The sequence below is a fragment of the Pantherophis guttatus genome, chromosome 2 (assembly GCF_059756535.1).
Source record: "Pantherophis guttatus breed Tessera chromosome 2, ASM5975653v1, whole genome shotgun sequence".
Taxonomy (NCBI): domain Eukaryota; kingdom Metazoa; phylum Chordata; class Lepidosauria; order Squamata; family Colubridae; genus Pantherophis; species Pantherophis guttatus.
The window spans coordinates 174,847,096-174,868,917 of record NC_142064.1 but is presented as its reverse complement, the minus strand read 5'-3'; the positions used below and the strand labels follow the sequence as shown (position 1 = coordinate 174,868,917).

The following is a 21,822-nucleotide window of genomic DNA, read 5'->3' as shown; positions in this document are numbered from 1 at the left end:
AGCACAAATGGATGGCCAGTGCTTCCACTAAGGTGGATGCAAGCAGAACGGACCCGTTTCCTTAGATTCTATTAGGATTATGTAGACCATGGGGAACGGTAGATATTTACTATGAATGAGCACTCATCTCAACTTCATGTAGTATATACAAATGTGGAATCATGCTTTTCCTAATCTTATAACCCTAGAATCACCTCCCGTATATTAATTGAATGTGTTTTGTTTTTTTTAAATTTGATTTATATGCCGCCCTTCTCCGGAGACTCAGTGTGGCTTACAATGCGTTAAGCAATAGCCTTCATACTTTTGTATATTTATACAAAGTCAGCTTATTGCCCCCACAAACTGGGTCCTCAATTTACCTACCTTAGAAAGGATGGAAGGCTGAGTCAACCTTGAGCCTGGTGAGATTCGAACTTACAGTAATTGCAGACAGCTGGTGTTAATCACAATGCTATCAGTCTGTTGAGCCACCAGGCCCTTTGACAGAAGCTGGAGAGCAAACCAGAGAATTCTGACCCAATGCCAATTTACTGTTTGCCTGATCACTAAAATTCCCAGGTTGCTCTTCCTGGAATTAATCATGTCCTGCTTCAGACCTGGGTGTTATCCCCATACTGTTTGACTAGGTAACACACTTCATTCTAGACACTGCAGGTAATATATTGTGTAACTAAATATGCCCAGTCCCTAATTCCTAGTTACTGTCACCCCATTCTATATTTTTACCCCAAAATAGAGAAAATCAGCAACAAAATACTCTTTTCTTGACCTCTCCTTCCCATTCCTAAGTATCCTTCCCTTGCCTCCTCTGTTTGCTTTTCTCTGAAATCATCTGTTTTTAACTGTGGGCGGCTTCTCCAACCAGGACGTGCCTAGAGCAGAACAGCTGCCCAACAACCGCACGCCAGAGACAGGGTGTGTACGTGCAATGAGAGGCTGGATATATGTGGTACAGAGTTTGTGATAGGATACATTGTGCAGAGAGTAAATGGGTGTGTGCAGGGATATTCAGGATCATGTGAGAGAGGATGATGAAGAGTCCAAATGAGGTATTTGTTGGATTGAATCAAGTGTTGTATGATTTGCTTATATTGTACAAATTTGTGTTCAAGCAAGTGATGTAGAAACCATTTTAACTGGACAACATATGTGGAAAAGTGTATTAGAATACACTTTTTCATATATGCTGTCCAATTAAAATACATTCATACTCTGTAAGAGTATGATATAAAACCCAGCATTCTGGAAACTATTAAAGCATTAGTGTTTACATAGTCCATAAAGAAGTTTTAGATGAAAAGTATAGGCACAATTTTGTCTGAGCATACGTATGTTTGAGGAGGGAACAGTAATACAGTAGTATTTCATGCCAATGTGTAAATTCCCATTCACCCGGTTGCTTGCAATAAGAATCACTTATAAGAATCCAGTATGGAGTATTTACCAAAGTTATTTTTGTCTATGCCATAAATCATCTACATCAAGTGACAAATGGGATCATAACACAAACCTTATAGAATAATATCATTCTAGTATTGTTTGCAAGGCTGAATAGATTGCCTTGCAACAGCTCCTCTGTATGTAGGAAGAGACTGCCAGAAAAACCCAATTTTAAACATTCTATCTCCACCTTGTTTCAAGGCAGATTTCCTTATCAACTAAAAATCCTAAAGGTGACATATAGTAATATATTCAGCATGGTTAGACAAAAGAAATTAGATCACCAGCTTTAAAAGATGCCATAATAGAAAGGCCAGCTTTTAAAGGCTGATCCTTAAAAACCATATTGGTCAGATAACAATCCTACTGAGAATTAAGGTTATCATCAAAGCTGATGGGATATCAAGAAGAAAAGTCAAAAATTGAATCAAGGACTGCTATGAAGAGATGCGTATCTGATAATTTATGGTACTTTTCTTGATTATTAAGCGTGTTTCACATACACATTATGTGTCACAGATGGAAGGCTAAAAGAACACTAACTAGCAAGGCTGCCTAATGTTAACGGTTGAAGTGGAAATTCAATCAGGAATCCACTATGCTGTATTCCTAGGTTGCCTTCCAGATGAATTGGTATTGCAATTCCAAGAATTCTCAGCCAACCTAGCCAAAGACAATTCATTACACTATCTAGGAATTATGGGATTTCTAATCCCAACATATCAGGTGGGTAATCAGATTAGTCACAGCTGATCTGGAGTACCTGATTTATTAGAAAAATTAAAAATATCAGTATAATAAATAACTGTTCAGCATAATCTGCAAAATAGAGATGGAATAATAGGGGTAACAGTGATGGTAGTGACAGAAAATGACCCCCTAATCAGTAAAAGCACAAAAAGAACATACTTTTTTATGTACACATCATTTGGAACAAATTTGAAAAACTAATATATGGGTTAATACTAGACAGTCCTAGGAAGGGAAGCTGGGAGCAGACAGTGTCTGAGTTGCTCCTGAGTCACAGAGGCCAATAACACGTTTCCACCTAAGGTAGCCAAAATAACCCAGCTGGGAACTTTCCCACATGGAGTTTGTTTTCCATCTCAGTGGTTACAAGAAGCAGAGGACATGAGAAAATAAAACATATTGCTCTCTGGTGGGATATATATTTGCCAAAGGCTGCTAAGTAGTTAGCGTGGCACAACAGAGAGTGGGTTGGGCTTAAAGGCAAAAAATATAGATTCTAATCGCTATTCTGAAACACGATGGGCCATTATGGAAAAGTTACTACCATGAGCTTCACCTATGTAACAGTCTTTGAGACTAAACATATTTTTGCATGCCTTGAAATCTTTCTCTAACTGGGAGTCAATAAAATGTTTTGGGACCACAACCCTCAGAATTCCCAGGGATACCAGAAACATCTGGTTGAAACCTTCTTAGGAATCATAAAAGGAAAGATTCTACATACATGTCATAAAGAAATATATAACTCACTCAAAATTATGGGCTTCTCTGTAAGAATGTTTTTTAAAAGTACCAAATTTAACAGTAACCTAATAAGATTAAGGCTGGTATCTGGCATACTTGTTATTACTTGAATTATAAGATTTTTAGGTGTCTAGACTTGTCAGTTTTATATGATTTTCAGAGCCAGTTCAGTGTAGTGGTTAAGGTCCTGGCCTAGAAACCAGGAGATTCTGAATTGATGCCTCCCTTAGGCATGAAAGCTGGTTGGGTGAGGTTGGGCCAGTCATTCTCTCTCAACCCAACCCACCTTACACGATTGTTGTTGTGGGGAAAAATAGAAGCAAGGAGTATTAGATACTGTATGTTCACCGCATTGAATTATACATAAAAAGATGGGATGAAAATATAATAATGATGTCAACATAGATCTAGTTATGTTCAAAGATATTTTGCTAAGTAAATATCTACCACTGCAGCCATAAATATTCCACTTCTGTGGACTGGAGCTAAAAAGTGTGAGAAAGAATTTCTACAACAGAGTGACATTGTTGGAAAAGTGTGACTTTGGAAACCTAAAACAAACATGACTAAAAATCACAGGAGGCTAAGGAACAGAGTGAGATGAAGGTAGAGGTTCACATATTGTGCTAAGCCATAGTTTAGCTATTTCATATTTGGTTGGGTTCACATGATTTACAAATCACAATGCCTGTGGTCACATAGCATCCTTAAGGCCTTTTGTTCATAGTTGCTGCCCTGACTTCCCACTACTACAGTAATGTGTAACAATTCCAAGTTGTTTACAGTTGTTGAGGCTATCTTTAATGGTTTCAGCATAAGAGATAAAATATTAAGATAATATCAGTGTAGCTCACTTAAGGCTCTTTCTTGTGAACTGGGGGAGTGTGTGAAATAAATGTAATGTGTCAGCTAGAGACAAAATTGCTATACTTAGTACCTGATTGTGCACTTAGGTAGAAATTTAACTAAGCCAAACAAAACACATCATAGCATAGCAACTAGACTTTCCTTTTGCTTTTTATCCAAGAAGCTTCATCAGTTCCCAAAAAGCACTTTTGGAACAACCATGACCTGGATGGCTGAGAACAGGGGTGAAATCCAGCAGGTTCTGACAGGTTCTGGAGAACCAGTAGCAGAAATTTTGAGCAGTTCGGAGAACTGGCAAATACCACCTCTGGCTGGCCCCAGAGTGGGGTGGGAATGGAGATTTTGCAATATCCTTTCCCCAGAAGTGGGGAGGGAATGGAGATTTTACAGTATCCTTCCCCTGCCACACCCACCAAGCCACACCACGCCCATCAACACTCCACGCCCACAGAACCGGTAGTTAAAAAAAATTGGATTTCACCACTGGCTGAGAATCTCCATAAAAACCATAGCATAACATCCTCCATTAAGTCTGCAAGAAAATGTGACAAGCCACTTTTTGGTGTTATTTTTCTCTTTCTTCCAGCTTGTTAATAATTGAAGTTCAGCAAGTATTTAGACTGTAGAATAAGCAGACTTTCTATTTATTTGCCTGTATCAAAGGAAACGCTAGCTGGGACACTGAAGTCTTCCCTTTAGGAGACTCATCGCTCATGTCAAAATCAAATTCCCTCTCAAGAGTTAACACCAAAGCGAGGCATGCTGCTACCCCCTAGTGGGGACTCTCCTACCTGGATCTATCCAACTCCCGCTTCTCCTTTCCAGACTTCATTGCTCGGCGTTTTAACGTATCCTGTGGCGAACCGGTTTATTGCTAAGGCGATACTGGTGCAGAGCCCCTGGGGGAATCTGTTGAGGGTTTTGATGAGAAGGCTAGACGGCCAAGACATTGAAATCCACAACCACGCTTATCAATGGTTTTCCGTACTACGGGAACACAACACACGTGAGATAAAATATGCCTCTGAGCATGTACAGAGTGTATCTCTTACAGTGCCCACCCGCAGACCTGCTTCTGACATAGGAGGTCTCGAGCGCCCCCACCGCTTACGGTTAAAAAGGAGAGCGAGCCAAACCCCGCCTCCGAGCGCCCGCCTTCTTCGCCGAATGGAATAATAACTTCCTAGAGCGTCTCCAGAGGCATTTATTTTATTTTATTTTATTTTCCCCCTTCAGTTCCCCGCCGCCGCCCACTCCGCCTTAATTGCACGCCGGTGACGTCAGGACGGGGCGCGAGGGCCGCTCTAGGAGGCGTGGCTCTTGGTAAGACTGCTCCTGCGAGCGGCGGAGCCATGGGGGAGATGGGCCCCGGCGAGCGATGCGGGGCGCTTCTCACTTGGGTAAGGCCGCCGATGGGGCGGGAGGGGGGAGGAGGTGGGCTCCCAAAACAGGGCGCTGCTTTCGCCGCATTTCTCGCGCCGTCTCGCGCAGCGCTCCCTCGCTCACGCGACGTTTTCCTCCAGCGCCGGAGCCGCCCGCCGCCTTTGCAAGTGGTTTCAACAGGTGTCGTTTTCCTGGCTCTGCCCCGCGCTCGGCTTTTGCCCTTGGAACTGCCCCGGGAGGGAGAAGGTGGCGGTGGCCGTTCCTAAACCGTTCCATTCGGAAGGCACCTGCTGCTTGCAGCTTTGCATCTGCGGCGGTTTCCTCCTGCACCCACTTGAGCAATTCCTGGCCTGTTTCGGTCATAAATAAGGAGAGGGAAATAATCCGTCTCGGGCGGGGCGGGCTTCCTAAATCCACCTGATTTGGAGATGGCAAAACGAGCCTGCGTGAGGAGGGAGCAATGCTGGCTTGGGCGTGCAGATGCTTGCATAGATCTCGTTCCTCTTGATTTCTCAACACCAAACACCTCTTGGAGGTCTCTCGATGCCACTAGGCTGCATGACTGTAACTTTGTTGCTTGTATCCTTACGATTTATATTGCTATTCTATCCTGATTGCTTATTTGTACCCTATGACTATCCTTAAGTGCTGTACCTTAGGATTCTTGACGAATGTATCTTGTCTTTTTATGGACACTGAGAGCGTATGCACCAAAGACAAATTCTTTGTGTCACACTTGGCCAATAAAGAATTCTATTCTATTCTATGTAAGCATCAATCATGCTTTTTTTGTAGCCTTTGCTTGGCTCAGCGTGACGTCATATAGTCACTTTCCCTCGCTCTGTAGTTAGTTGGCTTTTCTCTTTGCCTTTTAAATGGTGAGTTTTGGGCCTTTTCAGGATTCTTAGTTTTTCTTTTCACACACACATATATATCCCATCTGCTTTTCTGTGAGGACAAGGGATAGTAACAGTCTGTTAAAAACCAAGAGTAATATATGTGCAACTGAACTATGTATAGCTCTGTATAACACAAAAGACATCTACTTAAACCTGCTTCAGAATTCAAGGTCAGATCTGGTGGAATTGAAATCCTGGTGAGACACACCTGTGTATTTTTCTTAACTCTATTGTACGGAAGTGCTTTGCCATTGCTTCCTTTTCAGGATGTATTTTTAACTGGCCTGTGGCATTCCTTAGTTATGAGGCTAGAAAAGATTGGCCAGATACTGCCACCTACTGAGTCTTGCATAATAAAGGCTTAAATAACATGTCATGGGGTCAGGTTACCAGGTGAATCCATGGTCTGTTAAAAAGCTGATATCTGAGATTACTGGGGGAAGGCTTGTTGGCTGTACTATGACCTGCAGACTCACCTGATACTAACAGGCATCAGTGACAGGCTTGGTTTGTTATGATGCCCAGGTGCTTCAGTGTCCCCATGTATTCAGACAAGGTCCAAGTGTGATGTGCTTTGTGTTCCTATTAAAACCTTGTTGCAAATTTTTATTAATTTATTGAGAATAATGGGGAAAGGGAGAAGGAGAAAGGAAAGAGGAAAATGTCTAGGATAAAAGGGAAAAGAAAAACAAAAGCATTGACCCCCAACTCTTTTTAGCACACTAGAATAAGATAATAACATACAACCTCAACTTTTTACTGCTACATAATAATATATTCTAGCCATTTCTATAAGACCAAATCTATCTAATCAGCAAAACCCAAAATCAAAGTTTATTTATTTATTTATTTATTAAATTTTTATACCGCCTCCTCTCCCGAAGGACTCGGGGCGGTGAACAGCCAAGATTAAAAAACATATAATATAAACATTAAAATACATTTTAAAAAATTAAATCCAAAATGGCTCCCCAATTTAAAACGCCTTACCCATAACCCTATAATTAAACAAATTTAAAATTTCCACATTTAAAAGGGGGAAGGTTTAGGCCAGGCCGGCTTGATGAAATAGAAGAGTCTTAAGCACGCGGCGGAAGGTGCGCAGATCCGGGATCCTCCGTATCTCCGGGGGGAGCTCGTTCCAGATCGTAGGTGCCCCCACAGAGAAGGCTCTCCCCCTAGGGGCCGACAGCCGACATTGTTTGGCCGACGGCACCTGGAGGAGCCCCTCTCTATGGGAGCGTACTGGCCGGTGGGAGGCTATTGGTGGTAGCAGGTGGTCCCGTAAATAACCAGGTCCTAAGCCATGGAGCGCTTTAAAGGTGATAACCAGAACCTTGAAGCGCACCCGGAAGACCACTGAGAGCCAGTGCAGCTCGCGCAGGAGAGGTGTTACATGGGAACTCCACGTCGCTCCCATAACCACCCGCGCGGCCGCACTCTGCGCCAGTTGGAGCCTCCGAGTGCACCTCAAGGGGAGCCCCATGTAGAGAGTGTTGCAATAGTCCAGCCCAGAGGTAACGAGGGCATGAGTGACTGTGCATAGGGAGTCCCGATCTACAAAGGGACGCAACTGGCGGATCAGGCGAACCTGATGAAAAATCCTCCTGGTCACGGCCGTCAAATGCTCTTCTAAAGACAGCCGTGGAATCCAAGTTCCATTTTTTTCCACTTCAAGCACAAAGTCCAGAAGCTGTTTAACAATAGAGTATTCCTATTCTGTCCTTTCCCTCAGGCTTGCTTTGGTTTGATGTTATAGACTAGAGGATCACAATTATTTTTATTGTAAACGATCTCTTAAATTTTATAATTTGTTATATTGTTTCTTATTGCTATGTTATGTAATGTAATGCTTCGTTTTGTTTTTTATTGTGCACTAGTTCAAGAATTTTTTTGTTATAGCAAGCAGAATATGTTAATGAAATACATATAGAACTGCCATCTATCAAGAGAAGAGACTGCATCATTGCTCAAAGGCAAATTAAGTTTTAGGAACACTTTTTTAAAAACTGAGATTAATTTTACAGTACTGTTAAGCCATCCATAAAGAGGGCAAGTTTATATGATTAAAAATATTTTTATAACTAATAGTTTGTGAGGGAAGATTTTGTTTTTGATTCTTTAATGCTGTAGACCAGTCAAGCAAAAGTTATAATGAAATGATGAATATTTTTATAGTAGAGATTTTTCTTTTTAATTCTTTTAATATAAATTATAATATAAATATAAAGTTTTCTTTTAATATTTTTCTTTTAATAAAAAGAATACATACATACATTAGAACATACATCTAAAAACTACAACCATTGTCAATTAATGATTTTTATTTATTACATTTATACATTGCTGCAATCCTAAAGACTTCTCAGAAGTTCACAGGAATAAAAGACACAAGTATAATTTAAACTTCCACAATTGTATTAAATTAAAATAGAAAATACAGAAATATGTAAGGACAAAACCCCAATGAATACCAATCTGTTTCAAGATATCCGGTAATGAGATAAATTACGAATCATATTTTAAATTGAAAGTTTATATTTCTTAAAAAACATTTTCACTTTGTATATTGTCCACCTCGTGCTTCTAGAGGTGCTTCTATGCATTGGGTAGCAGGATCGTTCTCCACACTCTTCATTTTATTCTCTATCATTAAATACATATCTCACCTAGAGTTAATCAGTTCTTGTCACCCATTGAGGTAATTACTTCTCCTCACTTGCTATGTTTTATGGCATCTGAATGGCCAAAAACCAGGCATGTTGTGATTGCTGGAAATGTAGCCTTTGTCAATATAGGGAACATGCACACACCGTTCAGTAAGATGCTAACCTCTTAGGTTGAGGACAAGCAAATAAATTATACTAAGTGACAAGACAACACACTAATTACCCTTAACTCCTGTAAAGGGCAGAGGAAATGCCTTTGAGGGACAGGAGGAACAGCCACTATCAAGGCAATAGTCAAATAAAAGGGCCTGAGGCGTGGCCAAGAAATTAACATGAATAAACATCTCCCACAAAGTCCCTCCCTAGTTCACAAAAAAATAAAGGGAGTAAGCCATTCAGACTTGCAAGGTTCTGTTACTACAACATTATGATATAAATTATACTGACCTACATGGTTTTGGTTTTCTATTCTGATCTTTCTTGAAGTGTTGACATTCCTTAATTTTACTGGGTATAATACCGTATAGCCAAATTTTGTTTGAGCACTCTCACATGCTCATTGAAATCCCTCCAAGCAACTAATCAAGAAGCTTCTGGACTCGTCTGGTTTCAAACTGGGTCACTTCACTGCTTTTTCCATGTCCAAAGCCAGATTTCTTAGATTGCTTTGTTCTTTGTTTAGTTGCTTATTCTGTGTACAGCTCTGGTTTTTTTCCTATCAGGTCTTGTCAGGCTGTTGTAATATTATGTACTCTTAACTCCTGTAATTGTCCAACGCGGCGTCTGTCTAGCAGTGCAGGACAATATTATTCTTATACTTGGAAGTGCTGTTGTTATGGGAGCTAATGCAACCAAAAATCCTACTATAAATATATAAGCCTGGAGCTTTCAAAATATGTATTTGGGGGAGGGGATTCTTTGGTATTCATGGCTACTGTTAGAAGTACTCTTTACTGTGGTAAAGAGAACTTTTGCCCATCTTAGACTGTTGTGCCAATTGTAGTCCTTCCCGGTGACGGTTCTGGTGACAGTTATTTGTGCCATTATCACCACGTTTGGATTGCTGTAATATAATGTATGTCTAGCCACATTTGAAGACAATCTAGAATTAAAATGTACCAAATATATCAGCCAGGTTAGATAAACTAATGTTGCATATTTTGGTTGCTACTCTGTTTATCATTATCTTTCTGAGACCAATTAAATGTGCTGCTTTAGCCTATAAAACCCTACATGGTGCAGCACCGAAATATCTTAGGAGCTGTCTTCTAAAATGTTCCTATCTCCAGGAAAGGAGATATTGCGTAGGATTATCCATAAGTGGAAAATCTATTCACTAAATTAGAAACCAAAGCTATTAGAGTTAGATACCACAAAATATATTTTTATTAGAATCCATTATGATGATCACTTGTCTTGCTGGCAGGCAGCAAACGAGGTGAGGCCATTATGATTCTGAAGGTGTTTCTTCTCCGCCTCCTCCACATCACACTTCTGGAACTTCATCTTATTATCCGTCTTATGTAAAATGATTATTTGGTTTAGGCAGGATTTAATCTGTGATTATTATTTGTGATTTTCATCAGTATGGATTATAGTAATAACACTGGGCACATAATTTTCTGCTTCAATTGGTTTTTCTGATTTTATTGATTTTTAAAAATCAATTTTGATTTTATGGTGTTCATCTTTATAAATCATCCAGACACTTGAAAAGAATTTTGAAATGGAGTGATACATAAATGAGTGCATAAATTTAAAAAATACTCATTTAAGAACTTGATATGATTTCTGGCCCTTAAGAATAATATGAAATAGTCATTTATTAAATTGGATTACTCAATCTTCTGCCCTTTGGTTCTATATACATATTCCTCACTTAACAACTCTAATTGGGATGGAATTTCCATTGCTAAGCAAAATGAACATTAGGAAAAACATCATCATATGATCACAGAGTTTAACTTTAGTCCTGGCTGCAGCCCTTAGGCCAAGGCCTCATGCTTCTGTCCCGTTGTGCTGCCTCTGCTTCAACTCCCCCAGCTGTATATCTACCCCTCATCTCTGCCTTTTGGCCATCCTGCACTCTGCCCCTCCTGCTCTTGATGAGGTATACACAGCCTGGCCCTTCACAAGGTAGCTGCTGGCCTTGCAAGACCTTCCTAACGGCAGCAGGGGCAGCAGAGGGCAGAGGAGTCAAAAGGGCAGAGCTGGGAGGGAGAGAGGCAGGTGAAGGGAGTTGATAGGCGGGTGGACAGAGTTGAAGCATAAATTGAGGGTGGTGGGAGCTGCCAAGGGCCTGAATTTTGATCATGTAGCTATGGGGACTCTTTAATGGGCATAACTTTGAAGACTGGTCATAAATACTGCTTGTTCATTGTCATTGTAACTTCAAACAGTTGCTAAACAAATGTTCCTTGGCAAGATCTGTACTAAAGTTCATCTAAGCTGTTTTCTACCTTGACTTTTGATTTCCTGCTGGCTTTCCCGTTGAGTTTCTTTGTAGGAAGCTGGCAGGGAGCTTTGGAAATGGATCACATGACCACGTCTGACTATGGCAGGGCAGTGGCATAGCAGCACTGAAGCAGCGACAACTTTGTCAAATTTCAATCCTACAAGAGTCATGGGGTCCTGGATTTTGGATGCATTCTTTAAGTTGCCTTATTTGATAGTCTTGTTGCCCTAGGATGCATTATTTTGCCCAGCTGAAGGTTATAAGCAAATAAATGGACATGAGAGTTTTAGTAGTATACATTGTGAAATAAACTTAAAATACTATTTTATCTTAAAATCTGTATTGTCACGTTTCAAGGTTAAGTATGTTGTGTGCATAAAATTTCAAGATACAATTTTGCTGGCTGAGCAATTCCCAAATTGCCGTTTTCAGAATGGCTGCCCAGAATGATTGCCTTGTTATCTTTTTTATCTTTAATAAGCAGTACAGTAGTTGCAAACCTTGGTCATCTTGTGTCAATACCATTTCATTTAGCTTGTTATACATCATTTTTAAAATGCCAGCTGTTAGGCTTATCCCAGGAAAGAAAATATTACAGTTATTTGTTGCTAGATTTGGATTGAAAGCTGTGTGATAAGGAAGGGCAGCTTTTTCTCCCACTGCAACAATGAGAAACAAGAGACTGCATTTGCCAAACATCTTTTTTTGCAATTGTATCTTCTATAAAAATCTAGCAGATCCAAAGCTGCTACTTATAAGAAATAATATTTTTATATGAAACCCAGATAATAATTAGTTGCAAAATTACTAGTGCTTCTGCCACATTCAGACTGGAATGGTCACCAACATAGTATTTATAATCAAGAACCAGCCATCTTTTGTATGAGAAGGCTGGAAGTGATTGCCATATTATTAGTGAAAGTAAAAGCATCTGTTCGTATCCTGTTACATTATTAGCTATTCATCGGGAGCTCGCAATACATAGTAAACTACGTATTAGCTAACAAATGTAGTTATCCTACTCCTAAACTTAAGGGGATCTCATGCAGTTTGATATCAATGGTTTAGGCTGTAAAACCTACAGGGCATTAGAGAATACCATTTGGTCTAGTGGTTAAGGCACCAGCCTAGAATCCAGGAGATTGTGAATTCTGGTCCTTCCTTAGGTATGACAACTGCCTAAGTGCCTTGAGCCAGTCGCTCATTTTTAGCCCATGATGACAAGCTTGGCGACAAACCATTGCATTGGTTGCCGGTTGCCCTCCGGGTGAGATTCAAGATGCTGGTAATGACATGGCTTAAAGATTCAAGGTGCTCTACATAGCTTAGGCCCAGGATACTTGGTGGACCATCTGCAACCAGCAACAGCTTCCCATCACCCGGTGCGTTCCCACAGGGAGGGCCTGCTCCGGGTACTGTCAGCTAGACAATGTCGGCTGGCGGCCCCCAGGGGTAGAGCTTTCTCTGTGGGCGCGCCCACCGTTTGGAATCAACTCCCCCTGGGGCTCCGGCTGGCTCCTGACCTCCGCACCTTCCGCCGTGAATTAAAAACATGGTTGTTTGCGGCACCTAGCCTGGACTTAGGGGGTTTTCGATTATTTTAACAGGTTTTAATATTTGTTTATGTTATGTTTTTTTGGCTTGTTTTAATTGTTGTGAGCCGCCCTGAGTCCTATGGAGATAGGGCAGCATATAAGTTATATTAAATAAAATAAAATAAATAAAATAAAATATTAAATAAAAACCAGTTGTCAGTTTCTATGGCAAGCAATGGATCTACACTCAGTAATTCTGAAAAAAATAAGAACTCTGGATTTGTGGCAGGCTGGATAAAAATTGATGATTTTTTTAAAAAAATTTAAAAATCAGATTTTTTTTATTTAAATAGATTTTTTTTATTTAAATCAGATTTTTTTATTTTTATCAAATTTATTTTAATAAAATGCTTTTGGAGTAAAATAATCTATCTAAAAATAGTTCTTTATTTAATATACATTAATAATTTAGTTTATTCAGTATGAAATGGAGCTTAGTAATGTAGTGTGAGGCTATATATTCTGAAATATTGGGACTGTTGGTGAGTCAATAGCAGGTCAGAGGAGGAGCCGCTGCAGGACAGAGATGACAGTTGCTCTTTAAAAATTATAATTTAAATCGAGTTGATTTAAATCAAGCCTTTTTACTAGTGATTTAAATCATGATTTAAATCAACTTGATTTAAATCAAATTCCCCTGATTTGTGGGAAAACATGAGGGGGAAAAAGGATTTCAATGAAAGATACTTTTGTTGAGACATTACATCTTATAATGCCATGTATGTCTTATCAATTTAATTTTTAATACAGTGTGCAGCAGAGATGGCTAAATTGACTGTTTTAAGCAAAGAAAAGAATATAAGTATTTTTGTTGCTACATGGAGACCACTTCTGGACATTGTGCTTGAGGTGGAAAAAAATGAAATTAGAAATGGCTAGTTTATAATATTATGGAAAAGTTAAAAGTTGAAGTTTGATGTTAATGCCTTGTTCTACTGCAACAGAGGGAGTCGGAAGTCAACACTTTTTTTTCTCCCTTGCCTCCTCACTTTTCTTTCCCCCTTCTCCTCCCCACTGTGTCCTGCTATTTGCTTTTGTATTTTTGTATTTTATTCTATAATCTAATAAAATGTTTTAAATGCAAAGCACTCTTGGAGCAAAGCAGTCTTGGAGTCATCCATAAGTTTTAAAAGTAGGAAGGAACCCTGAAAGCAAAACATGTAAGAAACACTGGTACAGTCTAAATAAGATGAAATATTTAGAAAGTGGGGATATATAAAAATGGCATGCTGGGATGTAGGAATACTTGCATTTTCCTCATTGCATGTGGGATACTGTTGTCTTGCTACCCATTGATCTATAGGCATAGATTTTAAGATCTGTAAAGGGATTTGAGAAAATGTAAAGATTTTATATTGGTCTTAAGTACATCTATTTCTCTGTAGCAGTTTTCTCCAACCAGAATATTTTTGCTGTGTGGACATTAGTTCTTATAATTCTCATCAGCAGTCTTGGACTGAGAATTCTTGTCACACTTTGTATCTCCTTATAAAATGGAAATTATAAGAAAGTGATGAAATATTTTCTACAGTCACCATATCTAATAGAATCATGTTGGGTCACTTAATGATGATGTATAATCCAAGGGCGTGGATTCTGTTTCAGAATTGACTATCCCTTTTCTAAATAAAGGAAATTGCCTTTTGTCTGTACTTAACAAGTGATTTTACTTTTTTCAGATGCAAACTTTCCATGTTCCATCACCATGTATCAAGATGGAAGATTTGACCAGTGGGGTCACAATTGCCCAGGTGCTACACAAGATGTGAGTTTCATGAAGAACCTAGTGGAAGAGGAAAGTGTCTTAAAGCAATTCTCACAAAACCAATGATGGGGAAGTCTTAACAGAAAATCCTCAACTAGCCCCTCAATCTCTATTCTCTGTTCCTATGTCTTGCAAACTGCCAACCTGAGAGCACTCAGTGAGAGCTCTGAATGCCAATACCAAATTACTTTATTTTGACTATTGACTAACCTTAAGAAACATCAAGGTTTCCCTGTCCAGTCATGTCGGACTCTAGGGGGCAGTGCTCATCTCCATTTCTTAATGAAGGGAGCCAGTGTGGTCCGAAAACACTGCTGTGATCATGTGGCCAACATGACTATACGCTGAAGTGCACGGTGTATATAATATAGAAATAAAATATGATAAAAGATAAATCAAAATGAAATAAAAAGATAGATTGAACATGGCTAGTAAGATATAACTTTCTTAATAAAGATAAATCACTTTAAATCCTGATATTATTAACTCATTTCAGTGGGGGGAAAAACCCTTTGTAAATATAGCTAGAAATAGATAAACCAGATTAATCTGTAAACAGTAACAGATTTGTTACTAAGTGTAGAGCAAGTCAAACTGTTCATAGTCAAATCTTATTTGTTAAACTTTGATGATTTAAGAATACATCTCTCTGGTTAAGTAAAAGATAATTGTGATTAAAAAGAGGCAGTATGACCTAGGTATTGAGCTGATGAAGGTGTGATAAATGATTCACCTATCTTAGAATTGATAGTAAAAAAGCCTCTGGACTATTGTATTAGAGTGTCAAAGGTGTTCATTATCTGTAATGTTCTGGAATCTCCCTTTGAGAATCACAGTTTGCCTTTATTATAGCATAAGAGTTGTCATAGTTCTTTGGAATATTGATATACAAATACAGTAGCAAATCATGATTTATAATCTAGTTGCTACATATCAAAGTCAGTATTTGTTGTCTGAGGTTTTTCCCAATGAGACATACCCCATTATTATTTGTACATGAGAAAAGTCATAATTAGGCAGCTTCTGTTCCAACCCATTTTTCCATATTGAGATAAAGGAGTCAGCTAAGATACTTGCAACTAAATCTTCCAAAAAATTAAACACTCCAAATACATATTTCCTTTTGCACAGTGTATAGCTGGACAATTTACTGCTAGGTTAGATCAGTTCGGACATAAAGCCAACAACTTGGAAAACAAAAGTTCCCATGGTAATTATCTTCTTTGCCATGATGGGATAATGAGAAGAATGTCCTGATTTTTTGGGTGAAAGGCAGGCAGAGCATATGCCTTAAGTAACTACTATAAAACCTGTCATCTGGATTTTCTATTGCTTCTGGAGTACTGAATACTTGTGATCTGCTGTAAAGAGTTTACTGTCTATCCCACATAAACACAAACAAAAACTTTGCATTTTTCTTTCCCAGAGATCCATCTTGGTTCAATGAAACATGGCTCCTACGGATTAAAGATGACACTGGTGACAATTGGAGACTGAAGGTATATATTGTGATTCAGTGAATTGATGTTCCAAAAGCATCTTATCCCAGATATTCTTACCTCTCTTTTTTGGTGTTTGTATTTCTAACTGTTCTGATAGACTACTTCTCAGTGTTTGATACATTCTGCAATTCTTGAACAGGACTAATACAGAGGTTTAACATAAATATATAACAGGGAAATTATCCATTACAATCCTGGCTTCATCTTGCTGTAGTATACTTCTGTCTGGTAAAGCAAGTTTCAAGTCAGTATTGTTAAACCAAATCAGAGAGCCAAGTGCATATAATTTGGATTGTTAAATGCATGAAGTCCAATGTCTTTAAATGCTCATAGAGAAATGGGAAGGGGGCAAGTAGAAAAGAAAACATTTATTTGAAGATAATTACATGGCAATGAGGTTTCCAGAAATGAGTTGATAGTATGATTATGTAACACAGCTTCAGCCTTATAGAAAGTGGAGACAAAGAAGAAATGCACTGGGGGCAGAAGAGTGGAAGGTACTGTAGAAAGATCATCATCCAGGTTCACTCGGTCTGTATTTAGAAGAAAGGAACAGTGATTCTTTGTTTTGAGTACTAGTTGGGAGGCCTCAAACTCAGAAGCAGAAATGAGCACTTAAGAAGAAAATTCAACAGCAGGCAGATACAAATTTGGAGGTTTCAGTGTTCTAAATCAAGTTATATACCAGCTTCATAAAGCATTTGAGACATAAAAGAGGAGCCAGTTCTAAAATGCACAGGATTCTTGAGTCTGATTATCCTAAAAGTGGAATTCAAGTTACTAGGTTGCAGTATATATTGGATAGTGTCATTTACTTTTCCATACTCTGAATACTGCCAGTTCAAGACATGTCCCTTGAATCTGATTATAACAAGAAGAAATCTATGTTTATAATCTTTTAGGAGAGCCTGCATCTGCTGAATAGCAAATAAGACTACTCCCTTATTTGTGCCAATAGTGATTGAAATCTTAGCAAAAAATGTCAGCTTGATCACCTTGACTCATCACTTTAGCTTCACAAAGTTCCGAGGTGCTTTTTGAAGGAGTACATGAAATGGACGGTCGAACTTTGTTCTCCAAACAGAGTTTGGAGAACAAAGCTGTTTGGATTGAAAATGAAGGTGGCATTTAGCGGTGAGCCATCTTCAGCAAGCAGTGGCAATTGACCTGGCTTGTATCATGCTCTCTTGCCCACTAAATCATCACAACTCTTCTTCCTATCAAGGTAGCATTGAAGCTTGTAAAGTAGCATGATTGCCTATCTCATTACTAGGAGTATTGGGTTCCAATTTAATAGCTTCTTGAAAACAGGAATACTCAAGCAAATCTATACATATATTGTCATCTTTGCCCATTTTCTCCAGGTGAGCAACCTGAAAAAGGTCCTGCAAAGTGTGGTTGAGTACTCCCAGGATGTGAGTATATCCTATAGGCTGAGTTTGCTGGTAGAATGACAGTATAATTGTTAATATTGCTGAGACATTAAATAAGCATATGCTTTCAAATGAAGAATTTCAGGTTATCTGTTTCAGTCACATTAAAGGCAATGTTAAAAAGTAACGGTTTGTAGCTTCAGTCTGCATCCCTTGTTTTGTATCCATAGATTTTGTTATTTAGCATTACTTCAGATATGTTGAATATGATGTTTCATTTTCTATGGATATACAGGTTTGTTGGTTTGTTTCCCATTTCGTACTCTGTTGAGACTCAAGATGGGCTTAAGATAGAGAGACCTGGGTTCAAACTCCTTCTTTTAGCATGCTGATCCAGGGTCATTTGATGTAGAGCAGGGGTGTCAAACTCGTGGCCCACAGGCCGAATGCGTCATGCTCTGGCCACACCCATCCCCAGTTTAGCTAAGGGGAAAAACGTGATACATCATGTGACGTCACGAGTTTGACACCCCTGATATAGAGAGTTTATACAGGAATGAAAGTGGGAGGGATCGGGGAACAGATCATATATGTCAATCTGAGTTGTTGCTTGCAATATTTATTGGGCAAGTGGCTTTTTTAAAAAAAATCAATGTTCTTAAAGCATAATTTTCCAGCTTCTGCATACATTGCCCTCAGTTCTGTTTGACAATAATTGTGCTTCTAACAGGTAAACTAAGTTAAATAGATAGTGATAGCTGTAATGCTAGAATGCCCATGGGTGGCTAGGAGGTATTTTTACTGCTATCTACATATCCCTAAGGTGCTCGGCCACCAAGTCCCAGAGCAGCTGTTGCCTGATGTCGCCTTGGTTGGAGAGCTGTCTGATCCGGCAGAGCTTGGGAAATTACTACAGCTGGTACTAGGCTGTGCCATCAGCTGTGAGAAGAAGCAAGGTATGTATGTGCAATTTGATAGTACAAGGGAGGGGATAATAAGGTTGCATAGACATTTATGCTAGGAGAACATCTTAGCAGTGAGTACTTTAAATGGTGGTATGGAGAGGCTAGAAAGCAGCTGTCCAAAATGTGGTGTTGCTTTCCTATTTACAGTAAATTCTTAACTCGCTTGGAATTTCAATAGCACTAAGTTTAGAAGTTATAAATATGCTGATCCCTCTTCTCTCTTTTAGTTTTCTTTTTCCCTTTCTTCCCCCTCTGATTTCATAGGGAGGTCTCTTCCTTAAAATTGAGGCAAACTTATGCTAACATCTGATATTCTGCCCTACCCACTACCCTTTCTAGCTCTGTTCGCTAATGTAATGCTGTTCGACTACCTAGCATCATGTTTCAAATAAAAGGGTGGTCTGGGGAGTTGAGTAAAGAAAGGAACTAACAAATTAGGTCGTATTTTGAGCCCCTAATTTAATCTATTTGTAGATTACATCCAGCAAATCATGACCTTGGAAGAATCTGTTCAGCATGTCGTTATGACAGCTATTCAAGAGGTAAGTATGGTTTTGGACTACCATTTGGCATGAAAATAACTCAGTCTGGAACTGGAAGCCATCTTTTGACTACCCTTCATTGTCAAACCACAATCACACTACTTCCAAACCAGTGATTTCACCATAGTTTTAATTAAAATGAATAGTGTTCAGATGCCAGAATAGCCTTGGTCTTCTCCAGATTTACAAAGTCTCTTAGTTTTAATTTATGTCTGTTTAAAAATTATGTGTATATGTCATTAGATTCTACACTGATTCTCTTTTCTCTTGCAGCTGTTGACCAAAGATTCATCGGACACATTAAGTTCAGAGACATATGGGAACTTCGACAGTCAGGTATCCCAATGAATTATAAAACTGGGAGACTAATGAGAGCTCTGCCTTTTTCTGTGTGATGAGGTAGAGGAGGCAAAGCATGCATTGGACTGAGTTACTTGAGTGTGTTTATGATCATGCAGTTCTTCTCTGATTCATTCCTCTGCCTTGATTTGCAGTCCCGAAAGTATTACTTCCTCAGTGATGACCTAGAGGAGACAGATGACATGCGCCAACATTGTCATGATTTGGAGCATCAGGTAGGTTCCTTTGGAGGGATGTTATTAGATAAAACTTACGGTTCTACTTTTGCTTTCCAGATATAATTCCAAAATGTGCATCAGGTGTTTACAGTGAGGTGCCATTGATCTTCTGTAAATTGAGTAGTTCACAGTCTGACAGAATATCTCGAGGGCTTGCAGGGTATGCTAATTTAGCAGATCTTGTCCATACTTGGTGCATTGTGAGAATGATTACTGATGGCTTGGGAAAGTTATGATTAATATATCCCTAAACATGAGTTTTGGTACCTCCCCTGCTCTGGGGACTTGAGTGATTGGTTCTGCCTTGAAGAAAGTAAAATCTCTCCCCCCCCCCAAGCCCCAGTTACGATCCTACATCTTGGGTTGATGTGCAAATGTTTTGTTAATCGTGTGGCTTGCTAAGCTGCATGGAACCAACTTGGTGTGGCTGCAGTGTGGTGGTGTATCCCTTCTCCTACCCTGCCCTCTTAGTGCTCAGCTGTTCTCTTTCTCCACTCTTTGTATAGAGAGCAAATCCAGCATGGAAGCTTTGAGGCTACCCTGAGTCTGGTAACTTTGTCAGGTGACCTGTAACGCAGGTTTGTTACTATGTAACCAAATTCAGACATCACATTAAACCATAATTTGTTTAACAAGCCGTTGTGACCCGGTTCATTCAAAGTGCCGGTCCATAGACAATGGTAAGAGCCGTGGTAGCACAGTGGTTAGAGCACAGCTAGGAGTTCAATCCTGATCGGCTCAAGGTTGACTCAGCCTCCCATCCTTCCAAGGTTGGTAAAATTAGGAACCATCTTGTTGATGAGGGCAATATGCTGACTCTGTAAACCACCCAGAGAGTGCTGCAAAGCACTATGGGTCAGTATATATGTCTGCTATTGCTATACAATACAGAATGATTGGGTTTATAAAAACAAACTACGTTATGACACAGCGCAGTCTGAGACCACAGACTGTACCTCTTGCACTCATCCAATAGCATAAATAAATTCCATCTTCTGTAGATCTACACTGCAACACCTGCTGTAATTGAGAAGTTATTTGAATTATGCAATCATGGAGCATAATAATGGGTGGTGAGGGATCTGAAAAAAGGATAGGTTGATCTCTCGCCCTTAAACCCCCTCCCACTTTACTCCTCCAAGGTGCTAAAGTGCCCCTGGGGATGCAGTCCCTTTCCAGAAGGTAAGTGCCTTCCCTTTCCCCGAGCTCTTGCTTACAATAATTGAAATGCTTACCCAACAGCAAAGCCCCATGCCTGGTGGGCCTGCCTAACCTCCTTGCATGAGCATGTACAATGCTGACCAGTTAACAGCTGCTTGGGATTGGCTTGGGAGGCATACAGAATCTGGGGTGTGTGTGACAGAGTAGATGTTTCTGACCTCATAACAGTTTAGTTTTGACCACACAATTGTTTCTTTAAACTTCAAACTTGCCTCTAAAGATTCTTGACATACTTCAGTTGAGAGAAAGTAATGATTGGAGCCTCTTCAGTCGGTAGTATTTAATCTTTGTAAAAGCCAAAGATTGTTGTCACAGGTAAATGGCTAGGTTTCATACTGCTGTTGCTTAGACAGAGGAAACACAACTTTTTAGCAAGATTTCACTGGATTTTCTGAAGGAGAAAACGGCCCTTCTTGCTTGCCTTGTACTATTGCTTACAATCTAGAAGTTCTACCGTGAATAATAGTAGTCTATCCAGAAGGTGATGCAAGAGGAATTGTGTTCTTTTGGGGTATGGGATAGATCTTGTGCATAGCACAGTTGTCTTTTGATCCTGTTTTATTACCAGCTGCAGGCTTTTCCAGTGCACACAATCCAAGAATGCAGAAGCCAGTAACTATCTATAGCTTCATGTATGGGTGTGACTAAGGAGAAGTTTGGCTTTTCCATTTTTGAGCCTGGGCAGAGAAGTAATAGCAAACTTCTCCTGCCTCTTTGTTTTCTAGTTTCCCTTATTGGAAGAGCTTGAATGGCTCAGATTTTGAGGGCTTTAAGTCCCCTTGGAGTTTAGCTGTAAACTTTGATGGTCACAGTATTAGACCTTTAAAACCTCATTGTTCCAAGTTGGTTGACACTTGCTCTCTTCCCCACCCTTAGATCTCCATTTTAATGGAGGAAAAAAACTTACTGGTGCTGGAGAACAAGACCCTTCGGGAGCAAAAGTGCTCTCTGGAGTCAGATGCTGCTGGACTCACTGGCAAGAAGTTGCTTTTGCTTCAGTCACAGATAGAACAGCTGCAAGAGGAGAATTTCCGGTAGGGCAGGTACTTGTGGGGAGGGATGGGACGGGGA

The 21,822-nt window shown here is 39.6% G+C and overlaps 2 protein-coding genes across 5 annotated transcripts in view; one reads left to right on the top strand and one right to left on the bottom strand.

The window, feature by feature from the left end:
- Nucleotides 1-5,035, bottom strand: part of RNASEH2A (ribonuclease H2 subunit A) — a 67,724-nt gene extending 62,689 nt beyond the window's left edge. Inside the window, exon 1 of the mRNA XM_034406661.3 lies at nucleotides 4,596-5,035. The gene's annotated coding sequence lies outside the window, so the exon portion shown is untranslated. The remainder of the gene's footprint in view (nucleotides 1-4,595) is intronic.
- The window catches only part of HOOK2 (hook microtubule tethering protein 2), a 36,242-nt gene continuing 19,369 nt past the window's right edge, over nucleotides 4,950-21,822 (top strand). For 2 of the 4 annotated variants that reach the window (XM_034406609.2, XM_034406598.3), the window contains exons 1-9: nucleotides 4,950-5,204; nucleotides 14,485-14,570; nucleotides 15,997-16,069; nucleotides 17,437-17,487; nucleotides 18,269-18,401; nucleotides 18,885-18,952; nucleotides 19,226-19,288; nucleotides 19,447-19,527; nucleotides 21,628-21,785. In XM_034406609.2, coding sequence (XP_034262500.2) covers nucleotides 5,157-5,204; nucleotides 14,485-14,570; nucleotides 15,997-16,069; nucleotides 17,437-17,487; nucleotides 18,269-18,401; nucleotides 18,885-18,952; nucleotides 19,226-19,288; nucleotides 19,447-19,527; nucleotides 21,628-21,785 — 761 coding nt within the window. In that variant the 5' untranslated portion in view covers nucleotides 4,950-5,156. Of the gene's footprint in view, nucleotides 5,205-5,325; nucleotides 6,284-14,484; nucleotides 14,571-15,996; nucleotides 16,070-17,436; nucleotides 17,488-18,268; nucleotides 18,402-18,884; nucleotides 18,953-19,225; nucleotides 19,289-19,446; nucleotides 19,528-21,627; nucleotides 21,786-21,822 lie in introns of those variants that run through there. The other 2 variants (XM_060688603.2, XM_087887366.1) reach the window with 2 other exon arrangements.